The sequence below is a fragment of the Dreissena polymorpha genome, chromosome 3 (assembly GCF_020536995.1).
Source record: "Dreissena polymorpha isolate Duluth1 chromosome 3, UMN_Dpol_1.0, whole genome shotgun sequence".
Taxonomy (NCBI): domain Eukaryota; kingdom Metazoa; phylum Mollusca; class Bivalvia; order Myida; family Dreissenidae; genus Dreissena; species Dreissena polymorpha.
In genome coordinates, this window is record NC_068357.1 from 14907988 (window position 1) to 14928557 (window position 20570).

At 37.2% G+C, this 20570-nt stretch overlaps 1 protein-coding gene and 1 long non-coding RNA gene across 9 annotated transcripts in view; both read right to left on the minus strand.

Annotated features, from left to right (window-relative positions):
• Positions 1-20570, minus strand: part of LOC127873084 (uncharacterized) — a 344149-nt gene that overhangs the window by 311843 nt on the left and 11736 nt on the right. For 4 of the 8 annotated variants that reach the window (XM_052416689.1, XM_052416698.1, XM_052416699.1 and 1 more), the window contains one exon: positions 16048-17123. The exons of the other annotated variants lie outside the window; for them this stretch is intronic. In XM_052416689.1, the coding sequence (XP_052272649.1) occupies positions 16168-17109 (942 nt within the window). In that variant the 5' untranslated portion in view covers positions 17110-17123 and the 3' untranslated portion in view covers positions 16048-16167. Of the gene's footprint in view, positions 1-16047; positions 17124-20570 lie in introns of those variants that run through there. 8 annotated transcript variants of the gene reach the window in all.
• LOC127873097 (uncharacterized) lies at positions 4285-7602 on the minus strand. The gene is made up of 2 exons (XR_008045966.1): positions 7188-7602; positions 4285-6226 (listed from the first exon to the last, which is right to left on the minus strand). It is a non-coding gene; the product is annotated as an uncharacterized LOC127873097 (long non-coding RNA).

Here is a 20570-nt window from a genome sequence, read left to right on the forward strand (position 1 = left end):
TTCTTTTACATTATTGTAACCACTAGAACATGTAGAAATCCTATGAAACCATTGCTCACCTGTCTTCCACCGTCGATGTGACAATGGAAAATCACGTTTTGTATGCCACAGGGACCTAGATAGCATTTAATGTTGCCATAGTCGACTTGCAGTAATGAACAGTGATGACATTTTAAGAGTCATTTACTGTGGCCATAGTCGACTTGCAGTAATGAACAGTGGTAACATTTTAAGAGTCATTTACTGTGGCCATAGTCGACTTGCAGTAATGTACAATGGTGTCATTTTAAGAGTCATTTACTGTGGCCATAGTCGACTTGCAGTAATGTACAATGGTGTCATTTTAAGAGTCATTTACTGTGGCCATAGTCGAATTGCAGTAATGTACGATGGTGTCATTTTAAGAGGCATTTACTGTGGCCATAGTCGACTAGCAGTAATGAACGATGGTGTCATTTTAAGAGTCATTTACTGTGGCCATAGTCGACTTTTATTAATGAACGATGGTGTTATTTTAAGAGTCATTTACTGTGGCCATAGTCGACTTGTAATAATGAACGATGGGTGTCATTTTAAGTCATTTACTGTGGCCATAGTCGACTTTTAGTAATGAACGATGGTGTCATTTTTTAGAGTCATTTACTGTGGCCATAGTCGACTTTTAGTAATGAACGATGGTGTCATTTTTTAGAGTCATTTACTGTGGCCATAGTCGACTTGCAGTAAGGAACGATGGTCTTATTTTGAGAGTAATTTACTGTGGCCATAGTCGACTTTCAGTAATGAACGATTGTGTCATTTTAAGAGTCATTTACTGTGGCCATAGTCGACTTTTAGTAATGAACGATGGTGTCATTTTAAAAGGCATTTACTGTGGCCATAATCGACTTGCAGTGATGAACAGTGGTGACATTTTGAGAGTCATCTACTGTAGCCATAGTCGACTTTCAGAAATGAACGATAGTATTATTTTAAGAGTCATTTACTGTGGCCATAGTCGACTTTCAGTAATGTTCGATGGTGTCATTTTAAGAAGCATTTACTGTGCGCATAGTAAAATAGCAGTAATGAACGATGGTGTCATTTTAAGAGTCATTTACTGTGGCCATAGTCGACTTGCAGTAATGAACAGTGGTGACATTTTAAGAGTCATTTACTGTGGCCATAGTCGACTTGCAGTAAATTACGATGGTGTCATGTTAAGAGTCATTTACTGTAGCCATAGTCGAATTGCAGTAATGAACGATGGTGTCATTTTAAGAGTCATTTACTGTGGCCATAGTCGACTTTTAGTAATGAACGATGGTGTCATTTTAAGAGTCTTTTACTGCGGCCATAGTTGACTAGCAGTAATGAACGATGGTGTCATTTAAAGAATCATTTACTGTGGCCATAGTCGACTTGCAGTAATGAACAGTGGTAACATTTTAAGAGTCATTTACTGTTGCCATAGTCGAATTGCAGAAATGAACGATGGTGTTATTTTATGAGTCATTTACTGTGGCCATAGTCGACTTTTAGTAATGAACGATGGTGTCATTTTAAGTATCTTTTACTGCGGCCATAGTCGACTAGCAGTTATGAACGATGGTGTCATTTTAAGAATCATATACTGTGGCCATAGTCGACGTTTAGTAATGAACGATGGTGTTATTTTAAGAGTCATTTACTGTAGCCATAGTCGAATTGCAGTAATGAACAGTGGTGACATTTTAAGAGTCATTTACTGTGGCCATAGTCGACTTCCAGTAATGAACGGTGGTTTCATTTTAAGAGTCATTAACTGTGGCCATAGTCGAATTGCAGTAATGAACGATGGTGTAGTTTTAAGAGTAATTTACTGTGGCCATAGTCGACTTTCAGTAATGAACGATTGTGTCCTTTTAAGAGTCATTTACTGTGGCCATAGTCGACTTTTAGTATAGAACGATGGTGTCATTTTAAAAGGCATTTACTGTGGCCATAGTCGACTTGCAGTGATGAACAGTGGTGACATTTTGAGAGTCATCTACTGTAGCCATAGTCGACTTTCAGAAATGAACGATAGTGTTATTTTAAGAGTCATTTACTGTGGCCATAGTCGACTTTCAGTAATGTACGATGGTGTCATTTTAAGAGGCATTTACTGTGGCCATAGTCAAATAGCAGTCATGAACGATGGTGTCATTTTAAGAGTCATTTACTGTGGCCATAGTCGACTTGCAGTAATGAACAGTGGTGACATTTTAAGAGTCATTTACTGTGGCCATAGTCGACTTGCAGTTAATTACGATGGTGTCATTTTAAGAGCCATTTACTGTGGCCATAGTCGACTTGCAGTAATGAACAGTGGTGACATTTTAAGAGTCATTTACTGTGGCCATAGTCGACTTTCAGTAATGAACGATAGTGTTATTTTAAGAGTCTTTTACTGTGGCCATTGTCGACTTGCAGTAATGAACAATGGTGTCATTTAAAGAGTCATTTACTGTTGCCATAGTCGACTTGCAGTAATGTACGATGGTGTCATTTTAAGAGGCATTTACTGTGGCCATAGTCGACTAGCAGTAATGAACGATGGTGTCATTTTAAGAGTCATTTACTGTGGCCATAGTCGACTTTTATTAATGAACGATGGTGTTATTTTAAGAGTCATTTACTGTGGCCATAGTCGAATTGCAGTAATGAACGATGGTGTCATTTTAAGAGTCATTTACTGTGGCCATAGTCGACTTTAAGTAATGAACGATGGTGTCATTTTAAGAGTCTTTTACTGCGGCCATAGCTGACTAGTAGTAATGAACGATGGGGTCATTTTAAGAGACATTTACTGTGGCCATAGTCGACTTGCAGTAATGAACAGTGGTGACATTTTAAGAGTCATTTACTGTGGCCATATTCGACTTGCAGTAATGTACGATGGTGTCATTTTAAGAGTCATTTACTGTGGCCATATTCGACATGCAGTAATGAACAGTGCTGACATTTTAAAGGGATCTTTTCACGCTTTGGTAAATTGACAAAATTGAAAAAAGTTGTTTCAGATTCGCAAATTTTCGTTTTAGTTATGATATTTGTGAGGAAACAGTAATACTGAACATTTACCATGGTCTAATATAGCCATTATATGCATCTTTTGACGATTTTAAAACCTAAAAGTTATAAAGCGTTGCAACGCGAAACGATTGAATAATTTGGAGAGTTCTGTTTTTGTCGTTAAATTTTGTGAAACTACGAAGATTGCTTATATAAAGTATAAAATACGTCCATTATGTGTACTTGGCGGAATAGCTCAGTAGGCTAAAGCGTTTTTACTTTAGGACTCTGGCAGGACTCCAGGGGTCACTGGTTCGAAACCTGGTCCGGGCAATGTTCTTTTCCTTTTTTTAATTTTATTCTTGATTTTTTACTGGAGCTTTTACGATCCAATGTTTACATTTATCGATATAAAGCTTTCAATGAATTAGTTAAAAAATGCCAAAATCTGTGAAAAGGCCCCTTTAAGAGTAATTTACTGTGGCCATAGTCGACTTTCAGTGATGAACGATGGTTTCGTTTTAAGAGTCATTTACTGTGGCCATAGTCGACTTTTAGAAATGAACGATGGTGTTATTTTAAGAGTCATTTACTGTGGCCATAGTCGACTTGCAGTAATGAACAATGGTGTCATTTAAAGAGTCATTTACTGTGGCCATAGTCGACTTGCAGTAATGTACGATGGTGTCATTTTAAGAGGCATTTACTGTGGCCATAGTCGACTAGCAGTAATGAACGATGGTGTCATTTTAAGAGTCATTTACTGTGGCCATAGTCGACTTGAAGTAATGAAAAATGGTGTCTTTTTAAGAGTCATTTACCGTGGCCTTAGTCGACTTGCAGTAATGAACGATGGGGACATTTTAAGAGCCATTTGCTGTGGCCATAGTCGACTTTCAGTAATGAACGATGGTGTCATTTTAAGAGTGATTAACTGTGGCCATAGTCTACTTGCAGTAATGAACAATTGTGTCATTTTAAGAGACATTTGCTGTGGTCATAGTCGACTTTCATTAATGAACATTGGTGACATTTTTAGAGTAATTTACTGTAGCTATATTTGACTTGCAGTAACGAAAAATTGTTTCATTTTCAGAGTCATTCACTGTGGCCATAGTCGACTTGAAGAAATGAGCAATGTTGTCATTTTAATAGTTATTTACTGTGGCCTTAGTCGACTTGCAGTAGCGCTCATCACATGCACGCGCACTATCATGTTGCCTGATTATATATTTATTATCGATGTACATTAAACTTATAAACCATACGTGTAGTTTATTTATTTATTAAGTACACCATACACATCCATATTTGACCATTGCAGATAGAAGACTAGTACCAGTACATATAATTTCATTCGTATTTAAGAATGAAATTTATGTTATTACTATTTACTTTTTATCTTTTAGTCCTCGGACGTCTTTCTAAAACTAAATGTTTTATAACCGGTCTTTCTCTTCCATAACCGGTCTTTCTCGTGTATGGCAATACAACTATTTTCCATAGCCGAAACAGCCAATCGAAACAGGGGACGAAACAGCCAATGGAATCAGGAAAATGGAAAAGAGTGTTTCCCTGGAATTTCATTCATAAAACGGAAGTGAGATTCTCGCATGAATATGCAAACAATAATAAAAACTATGCCGTATCCAATGCTTAGGAATTTTGCTTCAATAATATTTTTTACACGTTTTATGACACTGTCATGTTATATAGTGATGTTATGTATTCATAATGCGAGTAATTGAGAACTTCTTTGCAGGGACCTATTTGTTTGTATAGGTCCCTCTTCTTTGATTGCGTATGAATGACCGCCAAGTGGTAAATCGGACTTTTCCAAATTCATTCATTCGCGGTTGTTTTGGCAGCCAGCCAAGTCAGCTCACTTCAAAAAACGGTTTAACTACTTTGGCCTAGGGGCTTTGCCCCAGGCCAAAAACCTGCATAATCTGGATAAATTACTTAACAAAATAAAAGTTCAAACACAATTTTTCCAATAAATTATGCCCTTATTATATGTAAACGATTTGTGTATATATTCAATTAATCATATACACATTTAAACAAGAACACTTATGGTCCATACAACTTTGTATAAATTTAACAAAGCGTATGCATGATTTAAGAAGTAAATAATATTTGTAATAGAAAAATTAATGTTGAGTTTATCACAATTTTCTATCTTAGTCTTACATGTTTTTTCACCTGTCCATATATCAGACATATCTTCAAATATCTTATTCACCAGCTCGCCATCCAGTGAATACAAATAACTACCCGATGTCATAAATAGATTGCCATTAAAGTGTGCGATGCCTAGACAACTATATTCCAACTCCAGTACCCTGTTTTTCACCAGCTTCCTGTTGTTCACAATAAGGAATTGCACAGCGTGTGTACTTTGATCATCAATTGTAACAGCGATCTCAGTAGGACTTATACTGCACATGTCCCATGGCGCCCCAGGTAGGTCTCTGTGAGCGATAACTTTGCATTGGCCATCAAGCAATTTCACACGTTTGTTACTATAGTCACTTATCAGCATATACCCACCTGATACCTCAGATATGCCACGAATATTACAGCTTTTTATCTTGGTCTATTCGGACATTGTACCTAGCATAGTTGGTACATTTCAATTTCTCATTTGCTTTACTTACTTTCTTCTTTTCTATACGCATCACATCACCAAGTCCTGAGAGACATGGATAGCATCTGCTCAATATCCGTGTTAGCGCGAAATTCAACGGCATTATACTTAAGTTCTGACATTGTTTTAATCATCATCTGTGCCTTGGAAACCTATTCCTTTGACTTCGCATATGCCACAAATGAAAATATGTACTTCTAATCGTCGATATCCTTTATGGCATCCTTAATTTGCAGCAAATCTTCTTGAGCTTTAAAACAGATTGAAAGATGCGACTGAAGCGATGATTTCTGCAACGTTTCGTATGAAGTGTTTAGAGATTGCACACTGTTCCTTTCTAGCGTGTCCAAAAGTGCAGTGATTTTCTGACGCATAACTTTGATATCTACATGCGCCTTTTCATGCGAGGTTTGCAAAGCCTGAAGGCATGTCTTGATGGTGTTGATTTCTTGTTCAATTGTTTGTTGTTCTGATTCAAGTATTGTTGCAACTTTAAGAAACTCTCCTTTTTGATGCATTTCTTTGGCTTTTGCGTCAACTAGGCTAACTTCAATGCACTGTCTGAAATAAATAATACTTGTTTGCACTGTCTTAAACAAATAATACTAGTATTACAGCAAAGCAAAAACTAATTGTTAATCTCGGCACATATGTTTTACTAATTTAAATTTAATTCTTGTTCTTGTCACATCAATCTATGTTAAATCAAAGTTCTTGTTGAAATTGTGTCTGCTTGCATGGTGGTACATTACTTTTAACATCATGATATTAAATATGCCACTGATGACTTAGTGTTGGGTTTATACTCTAAAAATTCAAATAATACTAAAAGCTTTCATATGAAATATTAACAGTAGAATGAAAAGGGTGTAAGGTTTCTTGTTTTATGTATTTTCTATATCGTATAATAATACTTGTTGCTGATAATGAGATTTACTCTCTTGATAATGTTGGTGGAGTTTCCTTATGAGTGTATTGCTACGACAGTTTGATTTGTGCTGTGATAGAACAAATCGCCGGGCATGCATTTTGCCATATTGCATTTTTGTCTTGAGAGTAAAATCTTTCAACGAACTTTCAAATGTTGTCATACTTTGTTCTGAATGCACAGAGAAAACTTGATAGTTTCATAACTAAGACACATATACCGATGTGTTTTATTCAGTAACATCTCAAAAACTGGATGATACAAATGTATTATACTTTTAATATTTTTATAAATATTGATATAATAATGACCATTGAAATACAACTACGTTCAAAATACTCATTGAATATAGCCTTGAACGAAATCCATTTTTTATGAAGTGTAAGATTTGAATAGCATGTTTTCATTTTCTTTGTGCGCAAAAAATGATGCCGATATCATTTTTTAAACTTGTATTGAATTACTCGACTTAAATTATAATAGTATTATACACATACGACCTATGCAAAAAGAAGAATAAATATATACACACACGCATGTTAAGAATACTCATCGTACATGTATATGATAAAAATAAGAACTGAACAAACATACTACACAATCGGGTATTTGACCTTTACAAAAGGAATAAGAGCCTGTGATCATGGAAGTGACACAAAAAACAACACAGTTTACTGTGATCTTCACAAAACAGCTCAATGAGATGATCTGGGTGTTGTTTACAAAACATCAAAGCCTCTCATGTTGTATCGACCACAGGCCACATCTTTTTGTCTTCTCTTCTAAGAGTGGACTGAGTTTTGTAAAGCTTCTTATGATACTTTACACATTCATCACAAAGACCTTTCGAACATTGTTTACAGTAAACTGTTGCTTCCCAATTTACGTTGTCGTCTTTACAAAAAACACAGCACACCTCGTATATTAAATCCGAACCTTTCTCCGCCATTGTGTTTTTCGTTCGTAACACTCTGAACGAAGACTGAATACGCTACGGGACATATTGATATCTGCTTTAAACCTTTGAAACTACACCATGTACATAATGATCACGGTTTATCAACCAAACGTAGTTATGTTGAACTTTGCCTTCGTCTTTGCTAGTATCGATTGTTAGTTGCACAATAAGCTGACCTGGTTGTGTTATATATTACACCATGTTAATGTGATCGCTTTGCACACAAATATTGTCTCGCAGAATATAGTATACCTCATGATCACTGACTTAACGGGTTAACTTTGCACTCACATGTTGTGGCGCAATATATACTTCATGATCACTGACTTAATGGGATCACTATGCCACACAAATGGGTCTCGTGATATATATATATATATATATATATATATATATATATATATATATATATATATATATATATATATATATATATATATATATATATATATATATATATATATATATATATATAATCACTAACTTTATAGGATGACTTTGAACATAAATGTTGTCCACTAAAATATACACAATTAAAAGTTGAAAAAATACTTTATTGGATCGCTATGCACACAAATGTTGACTCGCAATATATACCACATTGTCACTCATGTCTACTTATCTGAAATCGCATGTTTTATTATCTTGCCTGTTTCAGTAGCTCTTACAATTTCGAGCAATACTGTAGAGTACCTTGCATACTGTTTCAGTAGCTCCGACAAAATCGAACAATAATGTAGAGTACCTTGTATCCTGCGATGATCGAATCCGTACACTCATCTCTTACCTTTCCGGTTTCAGTAGCTGAATACAACTTCGAGCAATACTGTAGAGTACCTTGTATGCTGCGGTGATCGAATAATCTCTTCGCGACAAGCTTTACTTTTGACGTTATAACAACTGCCATGAACACAGCAACAATCACCTTGATATAAATCGCTATTATGGAAATTGTCTTGGACGTCTTTGAATTTACAGACGCAACTTTGTTAAAAACACGACAAAAAGTTACAGTGTAAGAAGTACGCTCTCCCGATGATACCGGAAGTGATTATGTTTGAATACTAAACAACCAAATTTGGGCACTAGGGATGAGCATGTAGAAAACAGTTTGGCTTTCGCTTCCGTTTGAAATTTAACCCATCAGATGCCGACATGCTCTAATTATTATTCTCTTGTTATTTATTCTGAACATAACACTCTCAAAGATAATATGACGACCAAATTTTAGGTATTGAACCTAAAACGACTCGCCAGAATAAAACGGCTACTGTATTAACTTCACGACCGTCAGTTATTTGTCATTATTTATTTTTTACAATTGTTCTTCTTATGACCCAACTTTGAAACTTAACAATTGAACATTCCAAATTAGGTAATCGTTTGAGTTTGTATCAATGTATAATTATTTTGATTTCAATGAATGGACATAAAAAATATGATAATTAATTCAGCATTATGTATGTTGTATTTTACTCCCTTGTGTACACTGTTCATTCTTGTTTTACATGTCGCAAAACAAATAGACAATATGACAATATTAGAAAAAATTCCGTAAAAATAACAATCAATGGACCATTTAATATATTGAACGCAATGTATGCATAAAAAGGAGTTATGTACTGAACACATATATGGTTGCATAATCAAAACCAATTTGTAAACCAACTTGTCTTCGCGTTTAAGAAAACGCATGGTAGAGCTTTGCACATGTAATATACGAGTTGATAATTATTACGAAATGTTTTTCTGTATCAAAAGATTTTATGCTTGCATCTCTTTGAATTCTGTAAGATGAATATATCATTTTGAATTTAATTAACTCCATAACTATAGCACACACTACTTCTATAAGTGAATATGATATTTATAAATCAGTTGCAAGATAAACTTTAATCACATATCTTCAAATGTTTCGCCAAACAAATGAGTGAATGCAGTCAATGTGTCCATGATAATATATATTGTTGTAGCTGACCCGCCCGAAAGGTTACGGCGCATTCGCAGAGAGGAGACGCCGGACACTAACGAACGTGTACATCGTGAGCGAATACGAACTCTGATTGCAATTAGTGTTTTTGTTATAATTAATCAATTGTTGTTGAAGCAAAAGAAGTGTTGAGTTATACGGGGAGAAAATGTAACAATATTAAAATTTCAACATGGCCGCTAACCGAATCTGAGAAAAACAAAGCATGTTTTTTTTTCCAGAAGCTCAGGTCAACATATATGAGATTTATTGCATTTTTCAGGTTTTTTTTTTATTAACTGAAAGAAATTGTATCCGTGTGTCGTTATCAGCTCCACGTGCACCGGTATATGCATATTATTTATACGTATTGTAAATTCCGTTTCGTAGTTTGACTCGTCTCAGTAAGCAAAAATCAGAATCTGAGACAAGATTGATAATTTTAAAATCGAAAACCATGGTTAATAATGTCAATTGTATTGAAAAAAAAACATATTATGCATTGAATGTATTCTTCAGTGTCTCAAATACGATCATATTTGGGATGTTAATGTAAATTGGATAAGCACTGACGGGTGAATTTAATGGATATGCATACATCATGACACGTACCTGCATAATCCTAACGCAGTGCCACGATTCCAACGCCGTTCAAACAGACGAGTTGACTTAAATAAAATGATGCCACAATGTAGGTGGATCATCTGTCGCCAAATATCAAACAGTATTTTTCGACTAATATGATGCAACATCGAACAACCATTGTGTTGTAACATGGAATTCGGAGGAACGGTACCAAGCATTAGGTTAAAATATCTTTAAGATGACTTAAAAGTCTTTCAATAACAATAACATTTATCTGAGTGTAAGCTGACATATACTGTTTGAGTGTCCCGTTTACAGTTTGTGTTTTTAACACTCGGCATATGCAAACAGAAGACGTCCAAACCTGCAGGCAACAAGAAAATGGAGAATTTTCCTAATTCTTGGAAGATAGAAACCGAACACAAAGCCATCTTGAAACGGATAACAAGAGGGCCAAGATGGCCCTAGTTCGCTCACCTGAGAGGAGTCGGTTCATTCAATCTTTACCAAATGTCAAACTTGACCTAGATATTGTCCAGACAAACATCCTGGTCAAGTTTCATCATTATTTCATCTGCGAGTCATGATCAATGTACCTATGAAGTTTCATGATCCTAGGCGTAAGCATTCTTGAGATATCATCTGCAAACCATGTTTCTTAGTTAAGTCACCGTGACCTTGACAGCCATTGTGTGAATACGTTTTTTGGCACTGTGACCTTGACCTTTGACCTAGTGACCTGATAATCAATAGGGGTCATCTGCGAGTCATGATCAATATACCTATGAAGTTTCATAAACCTAGGCATAAGAGTTCTTGAGTTATCATCCAGAATACATTTTACTATTTCAGGTCACCGTGACCTTGACCTTTGACCTAGTGACCTGAAAATCAATAGGGGTCATCTGCGAGTCATGATCATTGTACCTATGAAGTTTCATGATCCTAGGCATACGCATTCTCGAGTTATCATCCAGAAACCATTTTACTATTTCAGGTCACCGTGACCTTGACCTTTGACTTAGTGACCTGAAAATCAATAGGGGCCATCTTCGAGTCATGATCAATGTACCTATGAAGTTTCATGATCCTAGGCACAAGCGTTCTTGAGTTATCATCTGGAAACCATTTTACTATTTCGGGTCACCGTGACCTTGACCTTTGACCTAGTGACCTGATTATCAATAGGGGTCATCTGCATGTCATGATCAATCTACCTAAGAAGTTTCATGATCATAGGCCTAAGCTTTCTTGAGTTATCATCCGGAAACCATTTTACTTTTTCGGGTCATCCTGACCTTGACCTTTGACCTAGTGACCTGAAAATCAATAGGGGTTATCTGCGAATCATGATCAATGTATCTATGAAGTTTTATGATCCTAGGCATAAGCGTTCTTGAATTATCATCCGGAAACCATTTTACTATTTCGGATCATCGTGACCTTGACCTTTGACCTAGTGACCTGAAAATCAATAGGGGTCATCTGCGAGTCATGATCAATGTACCTATGAAGTTTCATGATCCTTGGCATAAGCGCTCTTGAGTTATCATCCGGAAACCATCTGGTGGATGGACGGACCGACATGAGCAAAACAATATACCCCCTCTTCTTCGAAGGGGGAGGCATAATGAGAAAACTGCCCCCCTCCCAGCAGCCATGTTATTCAACTGACCGGAACCATTTTTTAACTCAACTCTCTTATCAAGGAAACAAATGTTCTGAGCAAATTTCATGAAAATTGGGCCAAAAATGTGACCTACTGTGTTCACATGTTTTCACTTTATACATATAGAGAAAAATGCCCCGCCCACTGGCGGCCATGTTTTTTCACCGATCCCGACCATTTTCAAACTCGTCCGAGATATCAATAAAACCAATGTTTTGACCAACTTTCATGATGATTGGGCAAAAATTGTGACTTCTAGAGTGTTTACAAGGTTTCTCTATAGCCAAATAGGGAAAACTGCCACTATATAGAGAAAAATGCCCCGCCCACTGACGGACATGTTTTTTCACCGATCTCGACCATTTTCGAATTTGTCCGAGACATCAATTGAACCAATGTTTTGACCAACTTTCATGATGATTGGGCAAAAATTGTGACTTCTAGAGTGTTTACAATGTTTCTCTATAGCCAAATAAGGAAAACTGCCCCGCCCACTGGCGGCCATGTTTTTCAACGGATCGGAACCACTTTTGAACTCAACCAAGATATCATTAAGACAAACATTTTGACAAAGTCACATGAAAATTGGGCATGAAATGTGACTTCTACAGTGTTTACAAGGTTTTTCTTTTTTTGACCTAGTGACCTAGTTTTTGACCCGGAACAACCCAGTTTCGAACTCGGCCGAGATTTCATTGGGACAAAGCTTCTGACCAAGTTTCATTAAGATGGGATTAGAAATGTGGCCTCTAGAGTGTTTACGAGCAAATGTTAACGGACGGGCGGACGGACGGACGGACATACGACGGACAAAGACCGGTCACAAAAGCTCACCTGAGCAATCAGGTGAGCTAAAAAGTTAACCAATTTTGTCTTTATTTATGAATTCAATTAATTTAAATGCTATGTTATAAAATTATTTTCTATTTACAATCTGTAGAATGAAAAAAGCTACAACATCTCCGTCGGAAAAAAAGACCCTAACAAACCGTGTAAGCAGTAGTGGCAACGAAACCCTTTTTTCGCCTTAGATCGGAAATGGCCGGACGAAATAAATCAGAAATTAGAAAGAGTCATAAGTAAAGATATCTCTATTTTTCCATAAAAGACGTGATACAAGACATTTTGGAATAGATTCATGACAAACTATTAGAATTCGTCCAAAACCTGCTAGAGGTCTTAAAGGACGATTGTTTGAACACGAACAATTGACTTACTGAAAAAAAAACACGTAAAAAATCAAAGTCATCAAGGACTTGTTAGAAGAGTATCCTTTACTTAGGATAGAAAAGGCAACTAGAGCTTTGTCACAGACGTGACGAATACCCTCATAATATTTTGCATGTTGTCTTCACAAAAAACAGCGGACACCATGCTCAATGTTTAAAACGCACTAAGTTACCCCGTGACCTAGTTTTTGACCCGGCATGGCCATGTTCGAACTTGACCTACACATCATCTAGATACAACTTCTGACCAAGTGTGGTAACGATCGGATGAAAACTACTTAAATTAGAGAGCGGACACCATGCTGAATGTGTAAAACGTACTAAGTGATACCGTGACCTAGTTTTTGATCTGGCATGGCCCATGTTCAAACTTGGCGTAGAGATTATCTAGATAAAACGTCTGACCAAGTTTGGTGAAGATATTGGATGACAACTACTTGAATTAAGAGAGCGGACATGCTGAATTTTTTTAAACGCACTAAGTGACCCCGTGACCTAGTTTCGACCCGGCATGACCCATATTCAAACTTGACCTAGACATAATCTAGATTCAACTTCTGACCAAGTTTTTGAAGATCGGATGAACACTACTTGAATTAGAGAGCGGACACCATGCTCAATGTTTAAAAAGCACTAAGTGACCCCGTGACCTAGTTTTTGACCTGCCATGACCCACGTTCGAACTTGGCCCATACATCATCTAGATACAACTTCTGACCAAGTTTGGTGAAGCTCGGATGAAAACTACTTGAATTAGAGAGAGGACACCATGCTCAATGTTTAAAACGCACTAAGTGACCCCGTGACCTAGTGTTTGACCCGGCATGATCCATATTCGAACTTGACCTAGACATCATCTAGATACAACATATGACCAAATTTGGTGAAGATCGGATGAAAACAACTTGAATTAGAGATAGGAAACTTAATACGCACCGACAGACCAACAGACAAGTTCACTCCTATATACCCCTCTAAACTTCGTTTGTGGGGGTATAAAAACAGTCTACGATCTGTGATGAGGTCGCTAACACTCAAGGGCCATAAATTCGTCGCAGTGACATCATGCTGAACGCTGTTCCTGGTGTCCATGATCGACAAACATCCGGGTCGGGAACGTTATAAGTTGTGAACATTATTAACGAACAGTTTAACATGAGCCTCCTACCACGTGATACAGACCAAGTCCATCTTTCGGGGAAATTCAATATGTATGTAATGTAACACGATTGCAAAAAAACTATGCCATTCGTCAGACCAGGACATTTTAGGGAGCACGAAGATACCGAACGCATCGAAAATGCGTGATCTTTTGAAGGAAACAATGTAAAAATGGAACGCGTGATTTCAGAGACTAAAACACTTGCTCAACATGCCGTAAACTAAGAAAACATACATGCAAACTACCAGCCCAGTAGTTTCAATGAAACAATGGAGTGTAACATATTCTTCACATATACGGTGTACTCTTCATTTTTTGGAGTTGACATTTCATTGTATTTATGATATAACAGGCTAGAGACCGTTAACGATCGAATAGTTGACATCACCATTTGTACCACAGAGGCACACCTTGGCTTAGTATCATGAACACTCTAAATTCAATTTCCTGACTCAACTTCGAACTTTTTCTCAATGGTCGTGATGCATTCGCCCATTATGCTCAATGAAAGTTTGTTATTTTTCGAGACTGAATTAACCCTGAGTTTGATGAGGAAAACGTGCATATTCTAGAGCTGAGGTTTGAGTTTGTTCGTGAGCTGACCGACAATCTCAATACTGACCCGAGTGGAAACTCGAACATCATTTTCTGAGTTTTAAACTAAACAAATGATTGAAACCGACCAAGAAAGGAGAAGCTGGAGCGTTCATGCAGTTCGCAGACGGGCAGAGTCAGGCTAAGGCAATTGCATTAGGTCTCCACTGTACAAACGACATGGCTTCGGTTAAAGCATCGATTCATGCTGCAAACACACTAAGTAGCAAAGTGGACGCTTTATGAGTCCTCAAAGAGCAACAGCCAACACACTGTCTCTCAGCTTTAGCATTTTACTCCACTGGATCCACTCTCACTAAGGAACACACGAAACTAATAAGGCAGATATAATAACAAATATGTGAGCTGAAAAGACAAAGGGAATGGCCATTTCAGACGAATTGCTAATCATCGTCAAGTTCACAACTAAACAGCCCACAAACAGATACCATCAACTGTCCCGAGTAGATCAGGCGATTATCTTTCGGCTGAGAACATGGAACAATAGACTAATCCACCACATGCATAAGAGATTCATCCTCCTGTCCGCTGTTACCAAGGGCTGAATATATAATCCTGGAATTCAGAGACTATTAACCCCTGAAAGAACAAGTATGACCAGAACCTATGTAGCTGTATGAGAAGCTGTACGGACAGGTGGAGGCTATACAAAAGACCACCATTTTCAAACTTGCATCTATACATTAAGTTTAGAGCGATCGAGAAGATCAAATGCTTATACATTAGTTGTAAATAGTACGTTCATAAATATAGTCGTTGAGAATGAGAATGTGATTAATATGTATGTAGTTCGTGTTTTATTTGTTTTGCTTAGCCAAAGTTAAACTTACCAATATTTCATTATGAAACTTGTTCATTTGAAGGATCTTGCGCGTTTCGTAAGAACTGCTTAAAGCAACATATACACAAACTTTTTTATTTGTTTAAATTGATAAAACAAAAGGAATATATTTATTTTTAAATGTATGTTTTCTCTTACAATGTTCAAGGTAATACGCTGTCATTTTCTAGGGAAATAACATTCAAGAATACTTTCTAGATTGTCAGATATGACTTATCCCTCCCTTTTGTATAGTTTTCATGTATTCTGTTTTACTTTGGAAACAACTAAATATGGTAATTCTGTTTTATCACTAACAACTGTCATTGAAAGATTGAAGTCTTAAGCATATAATCATATTGATAAAAAATATATTTCTTTCGGTACTTTTACCCACGCAATATTAGAACATGATGTCTTGAATGAATAAGGATAACTAAAAAACTGTTTGACCATGTACATTTCATTTTAATTAAACAAACAATATAAATAAATAAAATATACTGAGCACACAGAGATTTTAAATGCATTTACTAACACCAATCCTACAGTGTAATCATTGCATAGTTAAGTAATCGATTTACAATCAAACATTTTTTCAAAAGAGTGGTTCACAAACTTGGAAAACAGTGGCACATAATAACATGCAGATATCAATGCTTTTAAAATGAATGTTCTTAGTTTGTCTGCCATGGACAATTTGTGTGGATACATACGGTTCGAGGCTTCGAAGCCAAATTTCATAATACATTCCTTGCTATACAACGGAACAAGAGCAAACAAATTTAGTCCGTCGGTAAATGCATCAGCCATCGCCGCAAAGTCTTTAGGCGGCGAATTCAGGGCAGGAATGACAATATCTGTCTCAATTGCCGCACACAGACTAACTGCTCTCTCATATCCATCTGTGCACAGGTTATACCTGTCGTCAATGCCAAGGCAGTACGATATCCACCTCCAAAAGTAGACGTAGTCATCAAGCTGCTCCTGTGTTGCTCGCACGCCGTATTCTCTAGGATACATTATGATCAAACCGAAAAACCCGGTCTGAACCAAGGCCATATCGTACTGGGAAATGTGCACATGTCCTGTCTCATCAGCGCGTGATATCGCTGCGTTCATCATAATGTTACGAACTGACGCGTGCATCTTCCTCACCTTTTTCACTGACCGTGATGCAGACGATGTTGGATCAAACACATTCCCATAATGCCATTGAAACAAGTGGTTTAACGTACTCAAATACCGACGTAATGAAGACCTGGCATCCGACGACTTGCCGGTGCTTACTAACACCTGTAACAGATTTGTAACGCTCAAACCCACTATCAGAGAAGATAGCATTGCGAAAATACAGGGAAAAGTATTCTTCTGGAACACTAATTGACCTCTGCGAAACCGGGCCATGTCGATGGACTCCAAAACGTGATCAGGAATCTTGAGGTCACACTGATCGTCTGCTGGGACAGACAACCCGCTTCTTTCGATTTCTTTCAGTTCTTCGTTCATGTTGTCTGCGATATCTGAAACATTTTGTACATAACATATACTTGGAAACATGTTTGAACAGAAACAATAATTCTAAAGGAAAGAAGCCCAATGCAAAATCACGATGAAACAAACATTGTACATTGTGTACTTATTGGTATTTTTCACGATCTTTTATACAAAAAAAAAGAATTTTGCTATTCTAGTTCTCTGGATCACTGCAAGTTCGAGGTATTGTTTTATTACAACAGAATCGATATATGATCCCAATATATTGTATATCAAATTGCGTGGTCTAAAATGCTTTTTAGTGACTGACTCTTCAATCTAAATGGGGGGTCAAGTGAAATGAAGATGGAGTCGTATTTGTTGCCCTTAAGGTAGTTAAAATTTTTATAAAGATTAAACTTCGTGACCTAGGACGCACGTTACCTAGATCTGAAATTGGCCTCGATATCGTCATGATAAACATTCAGATCAAGTTTCATCAAGATAGAGTCATAAATGAAGCCTATAGAATAGTTACATGACTTTTCTCAGACTCGACCTAGTGACCTGTTTTGGACGCACGTTACCCAGATTTGAACAAAGCCTTGATATTGTCAAGATTAACCTAGCTTAAACCGATAAACAGCTTATACAAACTGCAAACGGACGGTGTTGATCATAAGAAAGGCGTTCTTAAACTACATTGTAGGCCGAATAAAGACCCCTTACCCCAAAGACTTTTTGGCAAAGAGAATTTCTTGAAAATGACGATGAACAGTTTACCCCCATTTTGTTGATAGATTTTTCCCTAAAAGGAATGCGAAAATGCGACATAAAATGCGCAGGGATAGTCTAATAAAGTAAACTATTCAACAATTATTTCGTCTCGAAGGGGCTTTTGCACAAATTTTGGCATGTTTTTAAGTTTGTCATGAAATGCTTTATATTGATAAATGTAAACATTGGATCTAAAAAGCTCAAGTAAAAAATAAAGAATAAAATTTATATAAAAAAAGTAACCCTCAGAAGGGCTCGAACCACTGACCCCTGGAGTCCTGGAGTAAAACAAAACCACTTAGACCACTCGGCCATCTGTCCTCATACAATAACATAAGTATTTTATACTTTATATACTTTACAATCCTCGTACTTTCACAATTTATAACGACAGCAACAGAACTCCCCAAAATATTCAATCGTTTCGCGTTGCAACGCTTTATTATTTCCAGGTTTTTAAATCGGCAAACGAAGCATATAATGGCTATTTTAGAGCACAGGTATTGGGCGCGTGGCCAAGTCAATTTATCACTATCAATATAAAGTTGTCATAAAACAACTTTTTTCATCAAAAAAAAAATAAAACAAGAGGGTCAAGATGGCCCTAGTTCGCTAACCTGAGAGGAGTCGGTTCATTCAATCTTTCCCTAACGTAAAACTTGACCTAGATATTGTCCAGACAAACATCCTGGTCAAGTTTCATCATTATTGAACCAAAACTCTGGCGTATGGAGTGTTTTTGTTTTTGTAAGATTTGACCTGGTGACCTATATTTTGAGTTGACCCCCCTTACCAAACATCAAACTTTACTTACAACAAGATGTGTTTGTGAAACACAATGTCCCCCTAGATGACGCTTGACCTTGAAGGATGACCTTGACCTTGTGAAGGATGACCTTGACCTTTCACCACTCAAAATGTGCAGCTCCACGAGATACACATGCCTGCCAAATATCAAGTTGCTATCTTCAATATTGCAAAAGTATTCATAAAATAAGCGATTTGGGCCACATATATTTGACCTCTGACCTTGAAGGATGACCTTGACCTTTCACCACTCAAAATGTGCAGCTCCATGAGATAAACATGCAGGCCAAATATCAAGTTGCTATCTTCAATATTGCAAAAGTATTTATAAAATAAGCGATTTGGGCCACATATATTTGACCTCTGACCTTGAAGGATGACCTTGACCTTTCACCACTCAAAATGTGCAGCTCCATGAGATACACATGCATGCCAAATATCAAGTTGCTATCTTCAATATTGCAAAAGTATTTATAAAATAAGCGATTTGGGCAACATATATTTGACCTCTCCCTTGAAGGATGACCTTGACCATGACCTTTCACCACTCAAAATGTGCAGCTCCATGAGATACACATGCATGCCAAATATCAAGTTGCTATCTTCAATATAGCAAAAGTATTCATATTGAGCGATTTTGGCCACATATATTTGACCTCTGACCTTGAAGGATGACCTTGACCTTGACCTTTCACCACTCAAAATGTGCAGCTTCATGAGATGCACATGCATGCCAAATATGAAGTTGCTATCTTCAATATAGCAAAAGTTATTGCAAAATGTTAAAGTTAGCGCAAACAAACCAACAGACCAACAGACAGGGCAAAAACAATATGTCCCCCACTACTATAGTGGGGGACATAAAAATAAATATTTTGACCAAGATTCATAAAATCTGAAACAAAATTGTGACCTCTAGAGTGTTGACAAGGATTTTGTATAATATAATGAAAATTTGGACAATCTAAGGGCAATAATTATGGCATTAATTATGTGATTTTGCTCATTATCAAACTTGACTGAGATCTTTCAGCAACTTAAAGAATGCTTGAGAAGTGTGAATGCTAGAGTGTTTACAAACCAAATGTGGACAGACGGACTGGGGACAAAGACCAATCCTAAAACCTCACCAGAGCAATCAGGTGAGCTAAAAAGTGTGTTTCACCGATCTGAGCCATTTTCCAACTTGTCCGAGAAATCAATAAAACCAATGTATTGACTAAGTTTCTTGATGATTAGGCAAAAAATGTGACATCTATAGTGTTCGATCACAAGATTTCTCTCTAGTCACATAAGGAAAACTGCCCCACACCCCTGGCGGCCATGTTTTTTGACCGATCGAGACCATTTGCGACTCATCTGAGATATAAATAAAACCAATCTTTTCACCAAGTTTCATGATGATTGGGCAAAAATGTGACTTCTAGAGTATTCACAAGCTTTTTTTACTATATAAATATAAGAAAACTGCCCCCCCCCCACCGGCAGCCGTGTTATTCAACTGACCGGAACTCAACTCTCGTATCAAGGACACAAATGTTCTGACCAAATTTCATGAAAATTGGGCCAAAAATGTGACTTCTAGAGTGTTCACATGTTTTCAATCAGTGCTCCAGCTAGGCCTAAATCGAAGGGCGCCGCGCCCTGCCCTCCCGAACCACCGCCCTGCCCCCCCCCGAACCTCCGCCATGCCCCCCTCCCCGCCCCCAAAAAAAATTTTTTTTTTTTTTTTTTTACATATGAATAACATATAAATTCACATGCAATAGGAAGCATTCCAGAAACACCCGCGCGCTCGTACGTGCCCTTTTCACAAAATACTGCGCGTCGAAAGTGCCCTTTTGACAAAATACTGCGCGTTGAAAGTGCCCTTTTGACAAAAAAGCCCCCCTGCCCTTTTCAAATCCTAG